General features: G+C 40.0%; 6 protein-coding genes across 7 annotated transcripts in view; 3 read left to right on the plus strand and 3 right to left on the minus strand.

The window, feature by feature from the left end:
* The first annotated feature begins 132 nt into the window (after positions 1-132).
* Asciz (ASCIZ zinc finger protein) lies at positions 133-1305 on the plus strand. The gene has a single exon (XM_066282765.1). It carries the CDS (start codon positions 193-195, stop codon positions 1249-1251), a length of 1059 nt encoding a protein of 352 aa, XP_066138862.1. The 5' UTR covers positions 133-192; the 3' UTR covers positions 1252-1305.
* On the minus strand, positions 1297-3019 carry LOC136339472 (palmitoyltransferase ZDHHC3). The gene is made up of 5 exons (XM_066282774.1): positions 2467-3019; positions 2272-2408; positions 2131-2215; positions 1900-2077; positions 1297-1848 (listed from the first exon to the last, which is right to left on the minus strand). Exons 1-5 carry the CDS (start codon positions 2734-2736, stop codon positions 1658-1660), a joined length of 861 nt encoding a protein of 286 aa, XP_066138871.1. The 5' UTR covers positions 2737-3019; the 3' UTR covers positions 1297-1657.
* A 138-nt stretch (positions 3020-3157) lies between these two features.
* On the plus strand, positions 3158-5961 carry l(2)k01209 (lethal (2) k01209). Its single transcript, XM_066282755.1, has 10 exons — positions 3158-3445; positions 3678-3811; positions 3864-3954; positions 4010-4092; positions 4147-4424; positions 4476-4799; positions 4846-5101; positions 5200-5345; positions 5399-5539; positions 5589-5961. The coding sequence occupies exons 1-10, from the start codon at positions 3393-3395 to the stop codon at positions 5760-5762; spliced, it is 1680 nt and encodes a 559-aa protein (XP_066138852.1). The 5' UTR covers positions 3158-3392; the 3' UTR covers positions 5763-5961.
* On the minus strand, positions 5588-13161 carry Nup153 (Nucleoporin 153kD). 2 transcript variants are annotated; one of them, XM_066282747.1, is made up of 11 exons: positions 12972-13161; positions 12045-12591; positions 10626-11945; positions 10284-10573; positions 10130-10228; positions 9445-10075; positions 9017-9320; positions 8354-8855; positions 8181-8296; positions 7944-8062; positions 5588-7836 (listed from the first exon to the last, which is right to left on the minus strand). In XM_066282747.1, the coding sequence occupies exons 1-10, from the start codon at positions 13029-13031 to the stop codon at positions 7990-7992; spliced, it is 3942 nt and encodes a 1313-aa protein (XP_066138844.1). In that variant the 5' UTR covers positions 13032-13161; the 3' UTR covers positions 5588-7836; positions 7944-7989. The 2 variants fall into 2 exon arrangements, with proteins under 2 accessions (XP_066138844.1, XP_066138843.1); XM_066282746.1 differs by having other exon boundaries at positions 5588-8062.
* An 835-nt stretch (positions 13162-13996) lies between these two features.
* On the minus strand, positions 13997-16187 carry LOC136339466 (juvenile hormone epoxide hydrolase-like). The gene is made up of 7 exons (XM_066282763.1): positions 15571-16187; positions 15328-15519; positions 15130-15274; positions 14916-15071; positions 14614-14862; positions 14325-14559; positions 13997-14266 (listed from the first exon to the last, which is right to left on the minus strand). Exons 1-7 carry the CDS (start codon positions 15745-15747, stop codon positions 14044-14046), a joined length of 1377 nt encoding a protein of 458 aa, XP_066138860.1. The 5' UTR covers positions 15748-16187; the 3' UTR covers positions 13997-14043.
* Positions 16188-16292: 105 nt separating this feature from the next.
* hiw (highwire) overlaps positions 16293-23476 on the plus strand; it is a 41254-nt gene continuing 34070 nt past the window's right edge. The window contains 25 exon segments of the mRNA XM_066282745.1: positions 16293-16867; positions 16918-17091; positions 17144-17289; positions 17343-17438; positions 17494-17741; positions 17797-18114; positions 18174-18341; positions 18392-18779; positions 18830-19030; positions 19087-19242; positions 19320-19593; positions 19647-19760; positions 19813-19953; positions 20002-20167; positions 20222-20449; positions 20498-20634; positions 20687-20811; positions 20994-21369; positions 21422-21571; positions 21621-21891; positions 21938-22150; positions 22213-22451; positions 22509-22782; positions 22834-23073; positions 23255-23449. Of these exon segments, the coding sequence (XP_066138842.1) occupies positions 16797-16867; positions 16918-17091; positions 17144-17289; positions 17343-17438; positions 17494-17741; positions 17797-18114; positions 18174-18341; positions 18392-18779; positions 18830-19030; positions 19087-19242; positions 19320-19593; positions 19647-19760; positions 19813-19953; positions 20002-20167; positions 20222-20449; positions 20498-20634; positions 20687-20811; positions 20994-21369; positions 21422-21571; positions 21621-21891; positions 21938-22150; positions 22213-22451; positions 22509-22782; positions 22834-23073; positions 23255-23449 (5109 nt within the window). The 5' untranslated portion in view covers positions 16293-16796.

Genomic DNA, 23476 nt, shown 5'->3' on the forward strand with positions numbered 1-23476 from the left:
GTATACGTTAGATCTTGAAAACAACAATTATGCTGCACCTATAGAGAGTATGAGACTGAGCTACTCCGGATTATATGTCTGTCATCCTCTAACACACAAAAGAATTATACTGTACGTCAAAGCCAAACAACCTGATTTTGACACATTTCCCCCAAAATCAAACAATAACTTTCAACCATCGAACAGATCCATATGGCTTCTGCACCCCTAAAACTCTATCTCACAGCTCAAGAATGCGAAATTCGGAACAACCTCACTTGCCCGATTCAAAGCTGCTCCCAGCGTTTCACCTCGGAATCCAACTTGAACTTTCATCTATCCAAAACGCATAATTCTGGAAACCTTAAAGAAGGACCCGTCGAAAAGTGGTACTTTTGCCCCCATGTCAATTGCACCTGGGGTGGCCCTAAGCATTTCACAAAGTTGAAGCTGCTGCGCCAGCATTACATGAAGGTGCATATGAAGAAGTTACATGAGTGCGCCTCCTGCAAGAAGTCCTTCTCTACTTTGGTGCAACTATCAAGGCATCTGACATATTGCAATGTTGATTTTACGTGTCTCAGCTGCAACGCCTCGTATCCGTGCTATGACACTTTGAAGACGCACTGCAGAAGGAAAAATCATAAACTCTTGAGTAAGGAGGAGTACAAACCCATTAATAATAGACTCTTGTTGTTGCCAACAAGGGACAGTGTGGGGCCACCAAAGATGGTTTCCCAAGAAACCCAGACTGACCCCATTCCACTCCAGAAGCAAGACAACAGTGAAGATGACAACAACTATAAGTCAATGAAGACTCAAACTGATGCAGTAGAGTGCCGAGAGACTTCATGCAACACCTCTTTCAACTTTGAGGATTTTGAGTTTACCTTTAAGGAGCATATAGAAAAGAATACACTAGGAACACAAACACATCAACACATCTTTAGTCCAAATTTGGACACTCTGAGCAATCTTGACAGTAATTTTTTCACCGACACGAAAACCCAAACAGATCTAATGTTTGATAATGAAATGTTTGCCTCAGATTACTACTCAGATATGTACACACAGACTTGTGACGAAATCCTCAATGACTTTACCAACATTCAGACGCAGACTGTGTTTCATGATACTCTGAGATCAGTTGAGAGTCAGACCTTAATGTCCAGTGTAGATAGGTTCTGCCCGAGCATCTTCAAGGACATCGTGCACACTGAGACCCAAACTGATGCAGAGTTCAGACAGATGTTGGAAATCATCAACTCTTGACTGTAAGGGATTTTTTTTGTTGATTATTTAAATAAAACTGCTGGGTTGAGATAATGAAGTATTTTTAAATATAACTACTTAGAAGTAAAAAACGCATGTTTTAAATGAGAGAGGGACCCTCATGAATGACTAAGATAAGGGAAGCTGTTGCATTGATAAAAATCTTGCTACAATAAACAACCTGGTGGCTTGGCCACAAGCAACCACAAATATCACAATACAAAAGGTGATTGTATCTATCATAAATATTTACCAATAAGTTAAGTACTAAATACTTAAATTGTTCAATGAGAAGACAGTGTGTTAGGTCAAAACCGCTGGAATAATTTATAAAAAGCTCAGACTATGATTGCACAATACCCACCCAATTTGAAGCGGTCCTGCCACACTGAAACTCAGCCTTAACCTAAACGGAATAAAAATGTGCCTCGCTCTTGTACTTCCTGGGCCGAGCGAATGGGGAGAACCACAGTAGGGAAAACCGCCCAAAAACTGCCTGAATGCTCTTCCATCGTGATTTTTTCACCCATGTGGCCTCCTCCTTTTTCAATTGTTCTATGCCTGTCTCATCATTCCATATCGCCTGCACTTGGGTGCCTAAAACTGGCCCTTGTCAAAGAACAAAACCACCAAAAAAGTTAAATTCACCCAGCATAACTGCAGTAAAAATGGCGAATAAAAGCGCCTCGAACATTAGAAACAATAATAGCACTATAGTCACTGGCGGAGAGTGGCTAGTGCACTCTTTCCATTCATGGCGCACGCACATTAGAAACTGATTAATTGCTAGGAATAGGGAATGTAGTGATATTAGGCAAATATAGAACTGCAAGAGAATGGGAAATGAGAATTGAGGTTTTCTCAGTTGTGACAACTTACAGTGAACAGTACAAAATACTTTTGATTATTTTCTCCTACGCAGTTATTCACCCATGGACAATGGTGGTCCATCTTCCTGATGCATCTACGATAAACATTAAAACTGACACAACTTCCCTTCCGTTGAAAGCAGGCACTTGCCTCTGACACACTGAGCAGTGATGAGCCCTGTCAGGTTTAATACTACAACATTTGGAACATTTGAAAATGATCTGGCCCTCTCGAAGACCCATTTGCTTCAGCATCTCTTTGGTGGCGTTTCCTTTAGGAACCGCACCCTAATGCACAATCAACACTTATACACCAATCACCTCAGAATTACCTGAAACTACTTACGGGATCTGTGAACATAGTTTTCAGGTGCGATGTGAATGCCAGAAATGTGCACAATTGGAATATGATAGTATTTATCACACTGTAGATAGTGTGGGGACTGGGGTACAGTATCACCGACATAACAACAAACTCCGCATAGAAGATTAGCAACCATGTCAAGACTGCACAAATCAGCCCACAAATGTCCCTAATACACCAGAACATGCCCCCACAACATTTGTTATGGAAGTCTGACTCCCTCCTGAAGTAGTTATAATCGTATTCCATCATTTTATGTAATGATTTGACGATTATTAAGATAAATCAATCTTGCTTTACAACTGTTCATTTGGAGTGGATTTTGTTGCCCTTTTTGGGAAGGACTTCATAGGGTTTTTCAAGGAACTTCATGGGGTGTGCCGCATGATTTGGTTGAGGGTTTTGGTGTAAACTAAATTGGAGACATTAGGGATTATTTAAAGGCAAATTATAACATTTTAATCAAAATAGAAAACAAAAATTAAAATATAGAGAAAATTTAATTTTCAAAGTCAAAATGGTGAACTAAGACAGTATTGACGCTGACGTCACTGTAACAACTATCTGTTTCGACTTCCTAGAACAATAGAACGAGATAGGTTAGTGTTGACTAGAAGTTGTGGCGGAGAGATTGCCCACTATTACCAGATAACATCATAGAATAGTGTGAAATATCACCGCTCCAACTACTCCTACCTGTGCGCGAAGCATATTCTTAAATCAAAGAAAAGAGACGTACATAACTTCAAGAACGTGAAAACTGATAATTTTCATAAAACAGCTGATTAAATTGATAGTTCAACGTTTGCCCTTGCCCAAACTTGCACTTCGCCGCAATTACCAATTTATTTAAATTAAAATATAGGAAAACAAAAATTAACCCGGTTTCAGGGTAAGACAACCACCCCATGGCTGCCAAATTCGCCCCGTTGGACCCCCCTTCATCGGCTAGTTCTGACAGGTACAAAAAGAAAACGTGGAAAATCATTTTCTAAAAATACAGCGAACGCGTTTTCCTTTCAAGACCTATATAAATTAAACTTAAATTTAATGTTAAATTTACATGGCAATATCAAATTAACATTGCAGTCTTGGCTGCAATAAAATCTTTATCCAAAAAGGTCAATTGTTTGATGGATCATCATTAATTATGTTCGTTGAGTTGGAATATGTACTAATCAAACTGCTTTTAGTGATGCCTTAGATGCTCAAGAAACCGCCGAGGTCTGTCCGGATATTGAGGAGCAGGAGGAGAGAAGTGGGGATTTTTATAACACCCCTGCATCACCCATAACTGTGCCTTTCTGTCCCCGACCCCCCTCTGCAGGTAACTTAATAAGACCCTAATCATCATTAAAAACAAAAAAATGCATATGTAGGTTCTCAAAAGTCTCCCAGATCAAGGCGGCAGCGCACAGTCTCTTTGAATCAAGGTAGCACCACACAGACCAAAACTGATGTCATGATAAGGTCTCATCTGTACAGAGTACATTTAACATTAAAATTACAGCAGTTGTGTATTTAGGACTCCACAAAGGACTATATACACGGCAGGAAGGCCTCCATGGTATAACTGTGAGGGTCAGAAAGTTGAGCCCTTTGTCATAGGTACTTATAAAGCTTAAAAAGACATTGCTGCATTTCTCTCTAAATCTCTCTAAGGAATATGTGGTGGAAGTGCCTCAGGAAAGACTACAGTAGCAGAAAAGATAATTGAATACCTGGGGGTGCCTTGGGTGACTTTATTAAGCATGGATTCATTTTATAAAGTGCTAACTGAGAAGCAGCATGAAATAGCTGAAAATAATGAGTATAATTTCGACCATCCTGATGGCTTTGATTGGGATCTTTTGATTGTTACCTTGCAAAGGCTGAAGGAAGGGCGAAAAGTGGAAGTTCCTATTTATAACTTTGTGACTCACTCCAGAGAAAATCGCACTGTAAGCCTTAGATTGCACCATGTAACTTTGTATTGAACTAATACATCATAGAAAACCATGTATGGAGCCAATGTGATAATCTTCGAAGGTATTTTAACCTTCCACAGCCCAAAAGTGAATGAAATGCTTGATTTAAAAATATTCGTGGATACTGATGCAGATGTGAGACTAGCCCGGAGGCTTAAACGTGATATTACTCAGAGGGGAAGAGATTTGGAGGGCGTATTAAAGCAGTATACCAACATGGTGCAACCCTCATTCAATCACTATATTGCCCCGTTAATGACCCACGCTGACATCATAGTACCAAGGGGAGGGGAAAATGAAGTTGCCATTCAGCTCATAGTTCAGCATGTGCACACGCAGCTGCAGTTGGTAAGAATTATTTTATGTGCAAGATGAGCTCTAATTTGTTGTGTAGCGAGGATTTAAGTTGCGGGAAGAACTGGCTCAGGTGCATGCAATGAACAGCGGCCCCAGGCCTCCCACAGTTAAACTGCTGCCAACTACCCCTCAAATTAGAGGCTTGCACACCTTCATACGCAACAAAGACACTCCCAGGGACGAATTTATTTTTTATAGCAAGAGGCTCATTCGGTTAGTTATCGAGTATACGTTGAGCTTGATGCAATTTAATGATAAAGTTGTGGAGACGCCTCAAGGGGTTTTATACCACGGTAAGAGCTAATTAGTTTCGAAAACATCGGGGCTTGTTGTTGTGACGTCCTGCATTTTGGAAATGAAATAGAACTGAACTTTCAAACGGTTTTGGCAGGTAAACGAATGGCCACGAATAACATTTGTGGTGTGTCAATTTTAAGAGCGGGGGAAACCATGGAACAAGCAGTATGCGACGTTTGCAAGGATATTAGAATCGGCAAAATCCTAATTCAGACCAATTTACAAACCGGAGAACCAGAGGTAAGATGTAAAGGCCTAAAATACATTCCCTTTTGCATCTAATTTTATTTCAGCTTTACTATTTGCGGCTCCCCAAAGACATAAAAGACTACAAAGTGATCCTGATGGACGCTACTGTGGCTACCGGGGCGGCCGCGATGATGGCAATTCGGGTGCTGTTGGACCACGATGTTGCCGAGAGTAACATTTTATTGGTGAGTTTCTTGGCTGAAGAAAAAATGGAGACTAACTTGTCCATGAAAGGTGTCCCTCTTGATGGCCGAATCTGGAGTGCGCTCAATTGCCTATGCTTTCCCAAAGATTCAGATCGTTACCACGGCGATTGATCCGGAAATCAATGACAAGTTCTACGTTTTGCCTGGAATTGGAAATTTCGGTGACAGGTACTTTGGAACTGAACCTACAGAAGAAGGATGAGTGTGCTCGAACCGGACAGTAAAGGTAGGTTACTTGGTAGGGTTTAAGGTCAACTGTAATATTAGTATTGGTATGGTATTCAATGCCTCTGGAGGTAGAATGTTTGCTATTCTGCTAGAGGCGATATTTACCACGTACTTAATCCTTACGAATTATGTTTTATGTTCCTTTTTCAAATAAATGTTTGATAATGTTGGAACTATAGGTTTTATTGTATAATAGTTCTTCACCATTGGTCAAGATTAGATCTTGTTGCCTATTTTTTTCTCTATGTCTACACGACAGGGAAGAAAGGAGACAATTATTAAGAAAGGCGGATTTCTAACTATTTTTGATTTATTTAACCAAAAAAAAAACATGAAAAACACTCGTATTGATCAACAAAATTTGGCTTATAGAACAATTATTATAATCACCTTATTTGCCATCTGGGCACTTTAAGGCAAAACGCAAATCAAATTATGTCTTTGAGCTAACTAATTACCAACCTTAAGTAGGAAACCCATAACAATCTCCTACTTACATCGCCTATCCCCAGACGACAAACGCGCGTTAAAACGTTGCACTTAATCCATCCAATTTCTAGGTATATTGTACGCAATAGTGATATACCTACCTTGGAATTAAACGCAACATTGGAATTAGACAACGAATGAAAATATGTAATATTTACAAAATTTAATAAAAGCGAATTTTGTCGTTACGGTACCCAAAAACAACAGCAATTAACAATGATCGTTCGCCGGTGTAATCTCAAGCACCCATAGCAGCGGAGCAAAACCTTTCTCTGCGCCTTCAAAACTTATACGTATTTTGTAAAGTTACATACTTTATGTGCCAAATTTCGTGACCTTTTCGAGATAGTTGATCGAAGAAAATCAGATTTGAGCCTTATTATAGAAAAATAAATACTTCCCATCATTAATGAATTCTCGTGCTTTGGAAGATAAAGTAGTGTAACTCGCATAAAAAATAAAACTTAGGTAATAATAATTAATGTTATGTATAGGGGCCTGACCCACGAGAATATCACAGTTAAACGCCTAACAACTGGCGGACTCGACCTGTATATCCCAAAACATACAGATCTTATTAGTTAATCCGGCGATCTAGCGGTTGTTGCGGCGAAAGGAAAGAAAAACTCGTGAGGTATTAAAAAAAAACCCTACTTATTCTAAAATTGCGGGGCGAGATGATAGATATATCGGGGGATTTAGATGTTGAGAATGCCGCGCAAAACTCGCCCGATCGGCCCGGATTTTATCGTACAAATATCAAAAAAATTCCATCGTCCTTTGATGAAAGATTTGTCCCACTCAAAGACTCGTTTCTTATAAAAAAATTCTACATTCTATGGATCAGACCAAAGACTTAAATGCTAACTAGATTTACAGTAATAATTCATCTCTTCGAGCCAGTAAATTCGCTAGTATGCAACAGTGTAAACATTTTTCGGGGCTTAAAAAACTGTAAGATTGGTATGGTCGTAGCCAGGAACTTTTTTTGATAGTAATTTACTGGCCCTATTATAGCTATGTACAAAATACAGTTGCGCGGTATGCACTATAGTTAGTACTTCTTGGACTACTTCTACATTCATGCCCCGAATCAGGCAATCTTACATACACTCGGGGAAAACTAAAAGAAACACAAGAGAATTCCGGCAATGGAATCTATCTTGACAGTACCACCGGTAAACGTCACAATAAGGCCCTCTCCCACTGAAAATTGATACGTTACTGCAAGCTTTCTTTAAAAATATTTACAACCTTCATTATTAGACGAAGTTCTATTTACTGACCTTGGGACATCACAAGGCCATTGAATGGAAAGTTGCCTAATTGGAAGAGACAAAGATAAAGAGCTTTATTGTGACGTCATCAAGAACCTTTGTCATATACGTAGGTGATATTCTCTCTGGGATTCGGTCATATTACGCAATTAAAAAAACTCAGCCCTACCACACGAACTTTATTGCAGCTTCGTAGCAAAACAACACTTAGCTGCCCCGAAAATACCCACAAATTCATTGGATTTTCCAGATTAATCAGACGTTGTTAGTAGTTTCACTTACCTAGAAATAATAATTAGACGAATTCAAACGCCGCTCTTTCACTTTTCCTTAATTCTGTCTCTCCCCTCACATTTCGAATTAGCGTTTTTTTAGACGTTTATACTCACTCATACTATATTATTTACAATGCAGTTTTTCATATTACTGGATTGCCTATCGTACCCCACGGCGCACGGCTTTCTTGTATCTCCTTTGGGACGTTGAACCGTCTTGCAATGGAGGTGCCCTTAACATCGAAATTAAAAACAACTGAATTTTTTGATAATATTAATTCTTGCATAAAAAAAACAATCAAAACAATTTTCAAACCCAAAAACCATATAAAGGCAATTCAGTACACTTACGAGAACGAGGTTGGGGCTGTGCCGCCTGTAAAGTTGAATGTGGGCGCAGCTGTGGCGTCAAAAGAGGGCGCAGCTGTCGAGAAATTGAACCCTCCTGAAGATACAGCACCCTCGCCCTGTTTTTTTTTTTAATGATAAAACTATCGCCATAGTGAACTTTTGCTGAAACTTACCACTGTAGAAGATCCGAAATTGAATCCTCCACCTGACGCAGGTCCAGCTCCACTCGAGGCCCCAAAACTGAACCCTGCCTTGTTACTGGCAGCCGCAGAAGCCCCAAAATTAAAGGATCCGTTGACTGTGCTTCCCCCAAAAAGCGGTTGTTGAATACTGTTGTTACTACTGCCATTTCCGAAAGAACTAAAACCGCTATCCTGCTTCTGGGAACCCCCGAAACTGAATGACGGCGTTGCTGGCGTTTGCACAAATCCAAAGGAAGACTGCGACTTGTTGAAATTGGTAGTTGGCGGTTTTTCTGTTGATGGCGCATTAAAAGTAAAGGGAGCTGGTTTGTTTTCCGAGCTTGTAGCTCCAAATGAGAACACTCCCGTCTTTGGAGGAGTGTTGAAAGCGGGCTTAGGGCTCGAGAATGAGAAATTCGAAGTTGATTTAAGCTTGGCGTCGGCGGTAATGTTGGCGAAGCTGAAGCCATTTGCTGGCATTGCCGGCTCGGAACTGTACATAAAAAAAAAGTTAGTAGACAGCATATTTTTGAAATAACCCAAATTAACTCCAAACTGTTGATTGAATAATTCAGAACTGACCTGAACTAATTTTATTTTTTCCCCAAAACTTTAAAGCTATTTTCATCGATTGGCTATTGATCTTCTCTTTACCTTTGTCCAAATTTGAAAGTTTGCTTTAGATTGTCGCTCTGATTAGCAGTGAAAGAGGGCGAACCGGAATTAGCCCCAAAGCTGAAGTTTAATCCGCTACTTCCAGCCGGAGATTTACTTTCATCGGGGAGTTTACTCGCGACATCCCCATTGGCCGACTTAAAGGAGAATGTAGGGATTTTCGCTGACGTCTCAGTCTCCTCATCGGATGGTTTAGATCGCTTCTTTGCTACCTGACCAAAACTCGCAATGGTGGCGGTCGCAGTAGAGGTCGGTAAAATAGTTGTGGAAGTTGAAACTATGCCTGAAAAATTGGTAATATTGGTGACTCTTCAAATAAAAGATTATACATTTGGCGAATTAAGGCACTCTTACCGGGGCAGGTACCTCAATTTCCCTTTAAATTCACATGATTAATGACAACTTACCTTTGGCCAAGCCGAAACTAAAACCGCCGGACGCCGGCGCTACCTTTTCAGGCAGTTTCTCTCCCGGTTTCAAAAGAGGATTTACTTTCTCCTCTACCTTTTTATCAACAACACTAGTCTTAGCGGCTGCGAAGCTAAATCGTAGCGTGGGACTCCCTTGAGAAGATTCACTTTTGGACACTGGGTTTCCAAAACTGAAAGTTGGAGGTGCCGCCTTTTCTAACACGTCCTCACTCTTCTTCTGTTGCGTTCCGAATTTGAACGAAGGCTCTGGCTCTGCTGCAGGCGCCGCTGAACTCACTTTTGAGCCGAAACTAAACGTAGGGGCTACATCCTTTGATTCAATTGTTGATTTGGGAGGTACGCCGAAGGTGAAAGAGGAATCTCCACTTGGAGGTTCAGGCTTTTTGTCACCAAACAACGTTTCAACTATATGAGTGGTATTCTCCATTTTCTGTGTGGTGTCAGCGGGGATTCCAAAAGTGAAGCTCTGCGCCGTCGCCTTGTCAATCCCGAAGTTAAAACTGGAGATTTTAGAGTTATGCAGAGACGCATCGTTGGAGCCATTAGGGTTGCGGGTTTCACAACACTGGCATTTATCCGCCTCGGCCTTATTTCGAACCATGCATACCTAAAGCAAATTTCTTGTAGTGCTTCAAATAACTAGCGAATCATACTAGCGTACCTGACACTCCCACTCGCCGTCTTTAATTCCAAAAGCTGAACCAAAGCCAGAACCTTGGCTCCCAGGTTTTAGGGTTTCGCAAGCAACGCACTTTGTGTCCTGAAAAGGTTAATATTAACATACAATTCTTCTTCTTGACTTTTTTGTTATATACCTCGTTCTTGTTTCGAATCATGCATGTAGGGCATTCCCATGTTTCTGGGGGATTGCTGAATTTAGCATCATGCTTGAAACTTGTGTTGATCATTACAGGTTTTGAAGCAGAACTTATACTGTCTCGTTTGAGGATTAATGAGAACTCTACAATATTAGATAAGTTGGAATTTGGTTTCTTCTCCTCGCAAGCAGCACACTTTTGCAGCGCGTCTTTATTGCGGATCATGCAAGTGGGGCATTCCCATGTGCCTTCCGCCGGTTTGAACGATAAGGCCGGTGGTTTTAAGTCTAGAAATTATATTAATAATATTTGAATATTTAATACAACATTCGAACTCACCATTTGAGATTCTTGTTGGGGCCTTTGGCACTTCCTTTGGAGTCTCACACGCAGCGCATCGTACAAGATCTTTCTGGTTCCTTATCAAACAAACCGAGCATTCCCAGGTGCCCTCTTTCGGTTTAAACGTTTCCATTATATTTTCAACCTTATTCACAGTCTTTCCGTTAATCTTTTTTGCCTTTTCACCATCTGAGTTTTTTGAATTTTCATTGTCTAGTTCTGGGTGTATGCTGCGTCTTCTCTTGACCAGCGGCTCGCTAAACTTAAAGTTGTTTAACGATTTTAGAGGCTTTATATATTGTGCCAGTGTCAAAGGGGCGGAAAATTTGAATTCTGATGAAACAGGACTAGGAGGCATAGTCTTATTGGTCTCTATCTCCACTACTGAGGGTTTCTCCTTTATCTTCGGTATTTCCATCATAGCAGGTTTCGTAACTTTCTCTACCACTTCAAGTGTCTCAACTAACTTGGGATCCTCTATTTCTATGACGGGTTTTTGCATTACTTGAGGCTTGTCCACTAAAACTTTGTTCTCCAACACAACTATTTTGGATTCGGAGCTATTTCTCTGCCCAACAGGTTTTTGACTAGGTGCAGGTACTGGGATATCAAACTTGGGCAATTCTGTTATGGGCAAACTGATCGGAATTAAATTAACTTCAGGCAAAGTTTCATCAATTTGCATTCTCTGCCTAATTGACGTTATTTTGGTCTTCATTTTAGTCACATGTTTCTCACTCTGCCTTTGTACAGGTATTTGATAAGTTTCATTAATAGATTTTGTGGCAATCTGTCTTGCAGCTTCTGTGGAGTCTTGTATTTTAGTCTTCTGCTGTTTTAACTTAGAGTCTGCAACTGCAGGTATTTGCAATTCCCGCGTCGAGGCTCCCCGACTAGTATATGGATTAGCACCAATATATCTGGCAAGACTTCCCTCATTCCTCACCCTTTTTGAGGCCACAGGGATTTTTTTCGCATCACTAATTGGAGAACTATATTGCTCCAAAGTGTCTAAAATTCTGCGTGCAGTTTTACCTAACTGCAAATTGCCCCTTTCCATGCCTGTATTTGCTGGCTTGATGCTCACACTTTGTCTAAGGACTTTCTGAAGGTCTTGGGCTGTGCGTCTTGTGTTACGCCCATAAGCAGCAGCTCCACCATAAATTGTAACGCCATTGTAGAAGGGAGAGTTAAGTAACTTTTTGGAAGTGAGAGTACTGTCAGCAAATGAGGATGAGCCAAAAGTGGAGGGATTGAAGGAGGGTGCTCTCGAGCTTAGGCTACTGTTTTGGCTCGAGTGATCTGATGAGAATAGGCCTGAAAAAATGATATAACAGAGATAAACATAATTACATTGCAACACTGCCATTTTAAAGGGAGAATAATTTAGATGATAGTTACAATTACATGACTTACCAGAATTCTGAAATAATGACCGCACCTTCCTTGAAGTGTTTTCAGTAGGAGAAGTTTGCTTGGAACTCTCCTGACTAACGACTTCCTTACTACCAATCCTTCCTGATGAATATCCACTTGTTGACTCTTCACTATCTGAATTACACTCTTTATTACGCAACTCTCTTACATGAACCACATTATTGGGATTTTTGAAAACACTCTCATCTGAATGCTTAGCTCTAGTTGGGCTGTTATTAAACAAGGAACTGCTGTGCAGTACTTTTTGAGTCTGATAGCCACTAGGCCCTGCTACTGGTTCAGGGAAACTTCTGTGTGTATTGTTAACTGATATGGGGCTTAAAGCCTCACTGACATCCAGGCTGAGGGTTTCTTTAGAGGGCAGCTTTGTGCGTTTTGCTGGAGGCTGTAATTCTTGCAAATCTTCATCATCTTGACGTCTCCTTACTGTCAGAGTGTCGCTTTCATTCTGTTTACGAAACCATTTTGATAATGGAGTAATGCTGATGATTTCTGAGACGTTTTTCTTTATTTTACCAACCAGAGACTAAAATGGAAATAGAAATTAGTAATTTGAAAACTACCTGCAATGGGATGAATATGAATCTGAGGTATATTACAGTTAAGTTTACGAACCATGTAGATGTGAAAAAAATTGAAAAATCGCTTTGAAACTCAGAAGAATCCGAAATTATTCGTGTGAAATTAGGACTGAGGGGCATCGCCTTGCGACATTCATGCTGTCAAGGTTATGGCACACTATGGAGACTACTGTTTGTTTGATAGTTTGGATAAGGTGCATATAGAGGTGTTATAGGTAGAAGGTGTAAATTTCGAGTTGTTTGCATGGTGTAAAGTACAATAAAGGCAAACGGTTAAAAATAGCCATGAGAACGCGCCAATGCTAGAACGTAGGATTTGGTTTACCTGGTTATTGTCGACATCCTGGCTCGTTTGTAAATCACTATCACTAAGGTCCTTATCCATTGTTGTACTAATTTATCACCTACAACGCGAAATCACCAAATAATTGTTAATAAACCTTTAATTAACATCTTCTTTAGCGAGAAACTTTCACCATCACCACACGAGGATCAAAGATGGCGACCGGCGATCCTTCATTGCTAATCGAAATGTCAATTCACAGATGGCGCAATCGATGATTTTATGAAGAAAAATGGAAATAAATTTACTTTACCGGAAATTAAAATTTATCATTTGGAAATTATGCATTTACGAACTATTATTAGTTATTTTTTTATAGTAATTGTAATTCAACTTTGAAATAAATGTAATTATCCCTGATAGAAAGTATGCAGTTTTGCCTAATGGTAAAGGGTATCGTTCATCCTTCATACGTCTTGTTGGTAGTTTTTCTTTGGAATGGAGTGAAGAGGGACTTCAGAAATTAAGCGAAATTAGAAGATGATTAGGAAGCTTAAAAATTGTGGTTTTGCGTGGCCGCAATAGAAGTTTTTTCTATTCATGTCTCTTAATTTAATACTGCCGTCCTAATGAAAGTACTCACAGATGGTTGAAGTGAAGTTGGCAATGAGTTGGTATCGTCAAAATGTAAACAAAAGAAAAACGCGCGCCCTGACGGGTGACAACAAACAGCGCCAACGGCTTTTCTTCAAATGTTGCTGTACTTTTGACCGGCGTCTCAAGAGATAAGTGCTTCATTTTTTTGATGGGTTTAATAAAATTGCAAAATTTTTATAACCCAAGATGACTGAACTGTATAGGGTCCAAATATCTTCCTTGATTAATAATAAAAAGTGAGTTTAAAACCTTTCTATTATTGATCATTTTGGAATCACCACAAGCAATCATAATTGGTTTCTGGTTGGCTACTAAAATGACGGCTCCTGAGACGCTGCAAGTCCATTTTAACCAGGATTTGCCAAAATCTACCACTCAATGTATTCTTTTATCTCATCGCAAAAAATTCCTTGTCCTTTCAAACTAAATCTTTATTAATAACTCTTAAACGAAAATCTTATAATTTCATGCTGACCTTTGATAATTGCCTCACTTTGCTGACAAACTCAATTATATCGTTGCCCAACAGCTCCGGTGCTTCGAAAGCGGCAAAGTGTCCTACACTATCATAATCCACTAAATGGATTAGATTTTTGTGATTGGCCCGTATTAGCACCTCCGGAGAGTAGGTAACTTCGTATTCAGCCCTGACGCATCCGGCTGGTATTTCGATGGGAATTCTAAAAAAAAATGTATACCAATATTTTGGCAAGTGCATAAATACAGGGAATTACATACTTATCGAGTTTTAGTGAACTATAAGGTGGTACAAAGTACTCAGCGTATAGTCTTACGGCTGTGGTAATCGACCTAGGAACCCAGTACATCATCAAATTATCTAGCAGTTGATCAAGGGTGAATTTTTTGAATAACACTTCAACAGGCAAGTCCTTCAAGGTTGAGTTGATGTCTGAGGTGAACTTTTCCAATATATAAGCTGCTAGGCCTGCAGGACTGTCCCTAAGGGCCACACCTGAAATTATTCATGTAAAGATTAAATGTTCGCAAGTGTTCGTGATATTCTCACCTACTGTGTCAGGTTTAGTGGCTTGAATATGAAAATACCCAGTCATCATTATCAAATTCATAAACTCCCTGTATATTGGATACAACTTGGCAATTTCTTTTGAGGTAAAAAATAGCGAAGGATATAGGGCACCGACGTATGTACGCCATTCGAATAGAGGCACTGTCAAGCACCAATTTCTATGGATTGCTATGACATTTTCTGGATACAGAATGGCTGCATCGCGAGATATAGCTGCTCCCCAGTCTCCTATAGAAAAAAGTATATTGCAGATGCAGAAAGGGATAAAATGTCATGTAAACCTCCTTGCACATAATATCTATCTAATTTGAGTCGCTTCATTAGAGTGTTGAAAAGTTGAGCGATCTGGGCAGGGTTAAGTCCCGGCCGCGCAGCCCCATCTGAAAAACCATATCCTGGTAGTGAGGGGGCTATAACCTCAAAGACATAGTCCTTTCCTGTTAAATTTTTGACTTGTTTTATAAGTTTGAAGCGCATTAATATTGACTAAAGCACCATTTTTTGGTGTGATCAAGTACGGAATCATTTCATAGAATTCTCGGACTGAACCTGGCCAACCGTGAATAATCAACAATGGCACCACCTCCACTCCCTGAGGTACTTTCTGTGGTTTTGCGTGTATAAAATGTATGTCTAAGCCCTGTGGAAGGATTTCTCTGCTGCTGTCAATATTAAATTAATTTGTGAGTTTACTTGTATATTCGTTTTAAACTGCGGGAATTGGTTCAAAAACTGCTCCCTCTCTTTAAAATCATACTGATTTTTCCAGTAATCCACTATAGTTTTCAGTAGATACGTATTCATTCCATATTGCTGAGCAGTCCCCTCCAAGGGTGGCTGGAAGGGCAGTGTCGCATTTAACCGACTTTTGAGGTCCGAGATAATCTTAAAGTAATCTTTAGTCACGCGGAAGTACAGAGTACAATGGTTGCCTACCTCGTTACTGAAGTCAATTCTGAAGGGTTTGATTGAGGAATCTACTCGGTGTGGGGATCCTGGGCCCCACCATCTTTCCTCGATGATCGGTCTAGGTGGAATTGTGCTTAGTTTCATGTAAATGTAAGAGCCGGAAACGGCAATAAGTAAGAAAATTACATTCAAAGCGCGACCCATCCTGCTACATTACCATTAATAAGATTGTCGTGTAGTGAGTGGCCTTGCTCGTTTCTGCTATCTGTAGATGTGCACTCGGTGTTAAGATTGGATATGTAGTGCGCAGAAACGTGCGATTTGCAGCGATGAACTGAAATTTCTTGGTTAGTAATTAGCGATTTACTTAGCAGAGTCAGGTCAACGCAATTCAAGTGGAACCCAAGGAATTCAAGGTTAAAAGCTAAATCTTAATGAAGATACGCGCGCTGAGTAAGAAAGACTCTTAGACCTCGTAGTTTGCATGGCGCAAGTGCGTTTGCAAGATTATTGTAATTTTGAACTGCCGATAATGAATGGTGTGATACACAGTTATTATCAAGAGGCTATATTGAAATGTTATACAGGGTGTTTCCTAAATATAGGTCGCAGAAAAAGAAAAATGTTTACACCAACCTTTTCTCGAAATCGTTTAGTTTCCGATCTACAGGATGTTGAAATAAAAAAAAATAATAATTTTTTACTATTTTTTAATAACCATGTTATTTTGGAAATTTATCTAAAGTTTTATGGGTATGACCACAAGGCTGGTCTGCCAGCATTACATAATGTTAGATCGTACACTATTTGAAAAAATACTAAAAAAACAAATGTATGTATTTTTGGTTACCTGCTATTAAGGACTGTCCTTCCAGTTCCAAACTCATGCGAAATAACCCAATTTGATCTATCTCTTTTCCATCCACGACATACTCCATATAAGAAAAAGAGACAACATTATCTATGTGGATTATTTTCGTAGTTCATAACCAAAAATAACAATAAACAACTACCACCATAAACATTTAAAACTTCTGATATTTAAATGTAATTCACTTTATTAGAAGGTAAAATGTTCGAAAACCTACCAATAAACTCTCACTGTTGAACTTTTCGACAAATGCCCTAAATTTTCTTTCAGACATCCTTTCATATTTCGCAGTAGTGATTCGTTTCCAGGCAAAAATCAATAACCTTTTCTGAACTGGCAGAATCGCCCTTAAAGGGCAACAAATAGATACCATAGGGTGAAAATGCTCCCAGAAGCTGAAAATTACGCAGTTCTTTATCACAGGTCTTACAAAGTGAACACTGAGAATTTTCGGTAGGTATTAAAAAAGCCTCAACTTCTCTTTATTTCAATGGTAATTTTAGTAAAAGAATGGACTGGAAGAAGCTGAAAAAAAAGTGCGGCAAGGCGCGTCTCAAGCAGAAGAAAGTTGAGTTGCTTTTTGAGAATGATGTTCAGTGTGCTCCTGAAATTGAGCTACCCTCCAATGCCTCTGCTTTTGCTGTGTTTGCCTCTGTAAGATTGGCAGTTTTAGATAGGTAAATAGAGTTTAAATTTAGCACAACAGAAAAAATTTATTGCCATTATAAGATGGATGAGGAGTGCTACTCAAGAGCACCTGCAAAGCAGCTGCAGCATGCCTTTAGTGGATCAGAGTGAATTTGAGAGTGATACTGAAGACAACTCTCAAAGCAGTACTTATGTGCCTGTGAAGGTCTCCAAAGTTGTAGGCCTTGGTATGGGTGTTGTGTATAATATTTAAAATTCAATACAATACAAATTTCTTTAGGCCTTAGGTCAGTATTTGAGCTGATTAAGGAAAGCCGTACTTCACACCCAGTTTTATGTTGCAAAGCTCTATTGGCCTTACTAGATGTTTTACAAGGTACTAAATATTTTAATTGGGAAAATCATGGTTTTAATGAAATTTCTAAATTAAGGTCAAACTCCTGAAGGCCTCAAATCTGAACCATTAGATGTAATAGACCCATTATTTGAGTTATTACTGGACTTGGCAACATTGCATGGTCCTGAAAGTTCAGTAGCTAATGATGGCTCCCATTTAACTGCTGTGGCATGTGCTTGCTTATTATCTCTTGTAGTTGTCCGAGGTGACACTGGAAAATACCTTAGCGCCGCCGCAGCTCTTTTGATGTGTCCCCGAGCTCTCAGCGTTCAAAATATTCTGGTAGGTACAATTAATTAAAATTAATTTTAAATTTCCGCAATAAAAATCTTGCTAGATGCCTGCGGTTTTGTCATCACTGCAACGCAGCGTTCATGGTGTTTTACTGGGAAAGATGTTGCGCCCAGATTGGCACACACATGGAGTTCCTGTAGGCTGTAGAGTTGATTCATTTCACATGAAAATTCCTGGAGAATTACTTAATGTAGAATTAGTACCCAAATCTTTAGCTTTTGATGGGCAATATCTTTATTTATTCACTTCAAGAGGATTGTTTAAAATTGGCAGTGGATATGGAGGAACTGTTAAGGGACATGTGTCAGTGTGGAAGCCAGATTTTTATCCTAATGATAATGGAGGACTTGTTTTCTGTTCTGTATGAAATGAATTATTGATCCTTTGCGACCTTTTGTTAAATAATTTTTAAATCCACAGGGAAAGCTTTACCTGAAGCTGTGTGGTCGTAGAGGAGGAGAATTTTTAATAGTCGAGCGTAGCAATTTATTGATTTGCGGCTCAGTGCCGTTGCATTCTCGAGACGTCCCCTCATCGGTTATTTTCTGTGATGGTGACTTTCTAGGCACGATTTCTGCAGCTAAGGATGTAAGGTTATTTTCATACAACAATGAGTTTTTTTAAATGGTATTTTGAAGGATGGCTTCGTCGTAAGACTTTTGAACCAAAATACCGCCCCCGCTTCCTTAGTAAGCGAACTCCCTCTTAAATTGGCGAGAAAATGCGTGGAGACCTTGGGGTATACTCCCTTTGAAGATGAAGGGTCTTATTTCGTTAGTATAAACACTGAGGAAGAAATTGCTACCATTTGCGCAGGCAAGGAGTTTGGATTGGTGCGCACCGTTACCGGAAAAGTTTTCCACTCAGGAAAAGCCTCAGCTTTAGGTATTAAACAGGCGGGAGTTCGAACTGGCAAATGGTCGGAATTGGTTTTGAACAAATCACCAAAAATTGCGCAAATTGCGATGGGTCACGAGGGTTTGCACGCGGTTTTTATTACTGATGATGGGGCTGTGCTCTTTGCAGGTAATTTTCTATTTTTATAAGGATGTTTTTGTTAAAGTGTAGAATTACAGGAACTGCCAGAAGAGGCGAGGATGGAGATCAGAATAAAGTTCGCAGGCAGCCAAAACCGGTGAAACCCAAAAAGATGATTAAGGTGGATGGCCTGTGCATTGCATTTGGTGCGTGCAATAACGGTACCACTGCCCTGGTTACTAGGGATGGGGAGGTGCTAATGTTCGGCAAAGACACTGCTCATGCAGATGCTTCTACGGGTATTTTATTTGATAATTTGTTGCCGAGAGTCATTGATTACTATTAATATTTGTAGGCCTTGTTGCTGGACTTAAAGGCGAATTCATAACTCAAATAGCATTGGGCAAAGCTCATGCAATAGCTTTAACTTCCAAGGGTCAAGTGTACACTTTCGGCATCAACAATAAGTTCCAGTGTGGTCGCGAGTTTGTTAAACAACCCAACAAAGATGGTAAAAAGAACATTTTGAAAGAATGATTTTTTTGAATTATATTTTATTGAATGAAAGTTTAATTATTGTTATTATAGGTACTTCGTCTCATGTTGTTGCTATGGACACTGGTCCCGTGCAGGAGGAGCAGGATTATTTCGAGGATATGGATGCACAGCCACAGAAAGATTCTGATAATATGGCAGGTAGTTCCGAGGGGAATGTGGGCGAAGAGGGACAACTGAATATGTGCCCTGCAGGTGCTCATGCGTGGCATGAAGATATGTGCATGGTCTGTACTGTATGTAGGGAGTGTACTGGGTATTCGATCAGTTGTCTGAGTTCTATGAGTTCGGAAAGGAATCCAGGACAGTGAGTGATTTTTAGTAAATTTGAGGATAAATTGATAATTTCGTCACAATAAGGGAATGCGGATGTGGGGAAGGTGATAGCGGCTGTGCTATCTGTGGATGTTGTCGTATATGTGCCCGCGAAGTGGTGGACAACTCGGAACTTGCCGATTTGGCAGGAATGATGAGGTTTTAATACTCTCTAATTTAGGTTTTCAATTGTAATAATTTAAATATACAGGGACAATAAACTAATACCATCAAAACAGCCCTCAAAGTTGCAAGAACATCTGCAAAGCCGGCTGGAAGAGAGAAAAAACAAGAGTAAAAAATCGTTAGTCGGGTCTAGTAAGCAGACATCCAAGCAAAAGTCGTCTTTAAGGTTTGTTTCTGAGATTTTAAACATTGAGATAATCACAGATTTTTATAGATCTTCAGTTCTGGCAACACCCACTCATAAAGCTAACAACGTACTTCGTCAAAATAACCTTTTAGGCACCGTCAAGGAGCAGACAGGCTCAGATGTGGAGAGAGATGCTGCTAGAGTCGCTTGTTTGCCTCCTGCGAAACTTGTTTTACCCTCTGACAGTGCAGTGGTAAATTTTCTTAAATCAAAACTAACTTTTGTAATAATGTAGTGATTTAAGCAGATTCAGATCGCTTGTGGTCTTCACCACAGCGTGCTTTTGCTTCAAAACGGCCAAGTCTTCACTTTTGGTTCAAATTTGTATGGTCAGTTGGGCTGCGGTGATATTTTGGCGAAAAACAATGTCCAGTACGTCAAGTTGCCTACTAGTGCTGTCCACGTAGCTGCTGGCAGTAATCACACGGTCATACTCACCAGTAAGGGCGAGGTGTTTACTTTCGGAAATTCAGAGGTAAAAGCCATTATTTCATTTCAATGGTTTATGAGAAAAAGTTTATAGAAAGGGCAACTTGGTCGTCTACCTTCGCCCATTACGCAGGAGAGTTCCTATATGGGTCAAAGTTCTACTAGCAAATATGGAAATCCCAGGAATCCTTGGTATAGCATTCCTGGTGCTGTACCCAATGTAGGACCCAAGTACGTTGGCGTTATTCATGCTTTTCCTCTTCTAGAGTTAGTTTATTTTCAGATATGGTAGGAGGGCCACTTGGGTTGGCGCTTCTGGAGATCAGACTTTCTTGAAATTGGACGAAAGTTTGATTAATTCCGTTAGCATTGCTAAATCCATAGTTACGGCGAATAAACAGTCAATAGGTGGGTTAAATATTTAATAAATATGTTATGGAACTTAGGAAGGACTCACCGTAAAAAAAAGGACAATGCTGTAATTGAGAGAAAAAAGATGAATTCACCTTTGTCAAGAAAATATCGTACATCTTATTTTTATCGATTTGATGTATACATAAATACTTACAATACTTCAATGTACCTTTTAGTGCTCTTCCCCAATCAAGAAATGACCTCCAGAAATTTTAAGTGTTTAGTGATAAACAAAAAAGATGGCAACTGCAACTCGTTCAAAGGTCCCGATCAGGCAGATTTCGCCTCGAAAATGGTCTGTATGGACCCGATATACAATATATTATGGTCTTACGATGCGAGCAATCATGAGGTGTGCTGCTACAACGTTATCGTGTCGGAGCTGCAAACTGCTAGCTGTAACAGCCGACCAATTAAGACTGGGGACAATCGAGTGCTCTCAGACATTAAAATCGTCCAGGATAAGAGTTTGACAGATAAATTTGCCAGTTTGAGTATGATTTTGTCGCCAGAACTGGCTTTGCCTTTGTCGGCGAATTGCCATGTTACCAGGTGATTTTATTGTCAATTTTATTGAATGAAATATTATTGTGTTTGTGAAAAGATTCCAAGCTGCGCTTAACTTATTGTGTTGTCTGGATACCTTGACCATTGCTCATGATCTTCAGATAAGTGGAATAAAAGAGGAAGTGAATGAGCAGCAGATGGTGACGGGGAAACAGTATTGCAAGGAGGACTTTCAGGCGGTAAACAGGTATGTGTTGTTGTGGAATGATCTTTTGGGTTTTATGTCAATTTTTTAGATTCGAGAGTCATGGTGGCGGTTGGGGTTATTCAGGACATAGCATCGAAGCCATTCGCTTTATGGCCGACACGGATATTTTAATGGGTGGTTTTGGGCTTTTCGGAGGGCGAGGTGAATATACTGCGAAATTAAAACTGTTGGACATCGGACCAAATGGAGGAGAGCAGGAGGTGGATGGCGAGCTTTTGGCGGAAACCGAGGAAGTCCCGTATGAGTGCGGACCCAGGCAGAAGTACGCCATGTTGTTTGATGAACCTTTGCAGCTTCAGGTAAGTTCTAATTAAGTATACGAGTTTACTTTATATCCCTTTAAAGGCCCATCGGTGGTATGTGGCCTGGTGTAGAATTAGCGGTCCGAGCAGCGATTGTGGGTCTTCGGGGCAAACGATGGTGACCACCGAAGACCAGGTGCTGTTTTACTTCAAGTCGTCGAAAAAGTCTAATAACGGAACAGACGTAAATGCAGGTCAAATTCCCCAACTTTTGTATAAGATTGTCAGCCCGGAAAATCAAAGTCCGCCCCGTCAAGTAAGTGCTTTATGAACATTGTATGTAGAGGACGTCTCAACGTATTATATATATATTTACAGGTGGATATAGTAGAACCAATTCATATTCTCACTAAAGAATTCTCTCGAACCGTGACAAAAGAATGCTTTCAAAGCTTGCTATCGCTTTTGCAATGGTCTTGGAATACTTTCAAATGGGGCATAATGGAAGGCCAGTCCATTAAAAATATGTATACAAGTCTGGAGCTTGAGCGGCTTGTTTATATTAGCACCTCGAGCTTGCGGCTTTTGTGCACCTACACCAACGAGATTTATCCCCGGTTTGTCCCGTTTTTGTATTCTGGAAATTAGGTGTTTGCTCTAATATTAATTTGAAGGCAAATCAACAGTCACAAAGTACCGCTAGAGAACGTACATTTAGCCGAGTGTATCGGAGACGTACGTTCCCTTTTAAAGCAGATCTTGTCCGACAACATCCCCCTGCTCATGCAGAACAAAAAGTCGAGCAAAACCAAAACGTACAGCGTAACCTTGATGCGCAGTATTCTTCAGGAATGCCACAACACCTTTGTTAGCTGCTTCCACGCTTTCTATCCCACCGCCTATCTGAAGTGGACGTGTTTATGCGATTTACTGGCTGAAACCAGTGAGGTATCAAAAATAGTTTCTGCAATATACTTTGTAGTGATAATGCGATTTTAGGCTTACAATCCACATAGTTCCTCCAACACTCAAATGCTGCTGAGCGCAGTCTTATGCGCACTTTGCGCTCCTTCAGTGCGTCTTAGGACCACGTTCCCTTTATTGGGCCTTAGTCAGAGCATGGAGAATTCATTACAAAGAGGTCTGAGTCCATCGGATAATACAGGACATCCTATGATGAGTGTCAGCGACAGCCATAATTACCCGATTTTGGTCGAACAAATGAGTTACAAAAGCCAGGTGAGTATATTTAAAAAAAATATTTATTGCCGATTTAGTTTAACTCAAAATGAGGTTAATTTTTATTCAAAATTAATTTTTGCAACTCGCTGCATCTCAGTAATAACACGTTTTTGGAGTTGTGCTTGTATGGACTTTTCCCCATATTTTTTTACTAATTTTGGAACACCCCTCTATACAGGTAGAATCGAACTATTCTGAGCTCTCCTGGACTTGGCTGGATGTGCTCGATCGCCTTATGAATCTAGTCTCCGATCCTATCGTTCGAGTGTTGCAGAAACAGACTACAGTTTGTCTGTCCGACCTGTCAAAGTATTGTTGTCATTTGCTCGCTCGCGTGTTAGCCGAATTGGTGCATCAGTGCAGTTCGTCAGACGTACGTTTTTTTGGCCTCAAAAAGTTC

The sequence above is a fragment of the Euwallacea fornicatus genome, chromosome 5 (genome assembly GCF_040115645.1).
Source record: "Euwallacea fornicatus isolate EFF26 chromosome 5, ASM4011564v1, whole genome shotgun sequence".
In the NCBI taxonomy this organism is placed as follows: Eukaryota; Metazoa; Arthropoda; class Insecta; order Coleoptera; family Curculionidae; genus Euwallacea; species Euwallacea fornicatus.

Bases quoted from the DNA above. Each gene is read 5' to 3' on its own strand.
- LOC136339466 (XM_066282763.1), bottom strand. From the start codon at position 15,747: ATGGGTCGCGCTTTGAATGTAATTTTCTTACTTATTGCCGTTTCCGGC. The intron at 15,072-15,129 runs GTGCTTTAGTCA...AAAATTTAACAG, and splicing joins CTTGATCACACCAAAAAATG to GAAAGGACTATGTCTTTGAG. The intron at 14,560-14,613 runs GTGAGAATATCA...GAATAATTTCAG, and splicing joins CACTAAACCTGACACAGTAG to GTGTGGCCCTTAGGGACAGT.
- Nup153 (XM_066282747.1), bottom strand. From the start codon at position 13,031: ATGGATAAGGACCTTAGTGATAGTGATTTACAAACGAGCCAGGATGTC. The intron at 9,321-9,444 runs GTAAGTTGTCAT...CCAATTTTTCAG, and splicing joins TAGTTTCGGCTTGGCCAAAG to GCATAGTTTCAACTTCCACA. The intron at 8,297-8,353 runs GTAAGTTTCAGC...AAAAAAAAACAG, and splicing joins ATTTCGGATCTTCTACAGTG to GGCGAGGGTGCTGTATCTTC.
- Asciz (XM_066282765.1), top strand. From the start codon at position 193: ATGGCTTCTGCACCCCTAAAACTCTATCTCACAGCTCAAGAATGCGAA.
- LOC136339472 (XM_066282774.1), bottom strand. From the start codon at position 2,736: ATGATGGAATACGATTATAACTACTTCAGGAGGGAGTCAGACTTCCAT. The intron at 2,409-2,466 runs GTAAGTAGTTTC...ATTGTGCATTAG, and splicing joins AAACTATGTTCACAGATCCC to GGTGCGGTTCCTAAAGGAAA. The intron at 2,216-2,271 runs GCAAGTGCCTGC...TGTTTATCGTAG, and splicing joins CACTGCTCAGTGTGTCAGAG to ATGCATCAGGAAGATGGACC.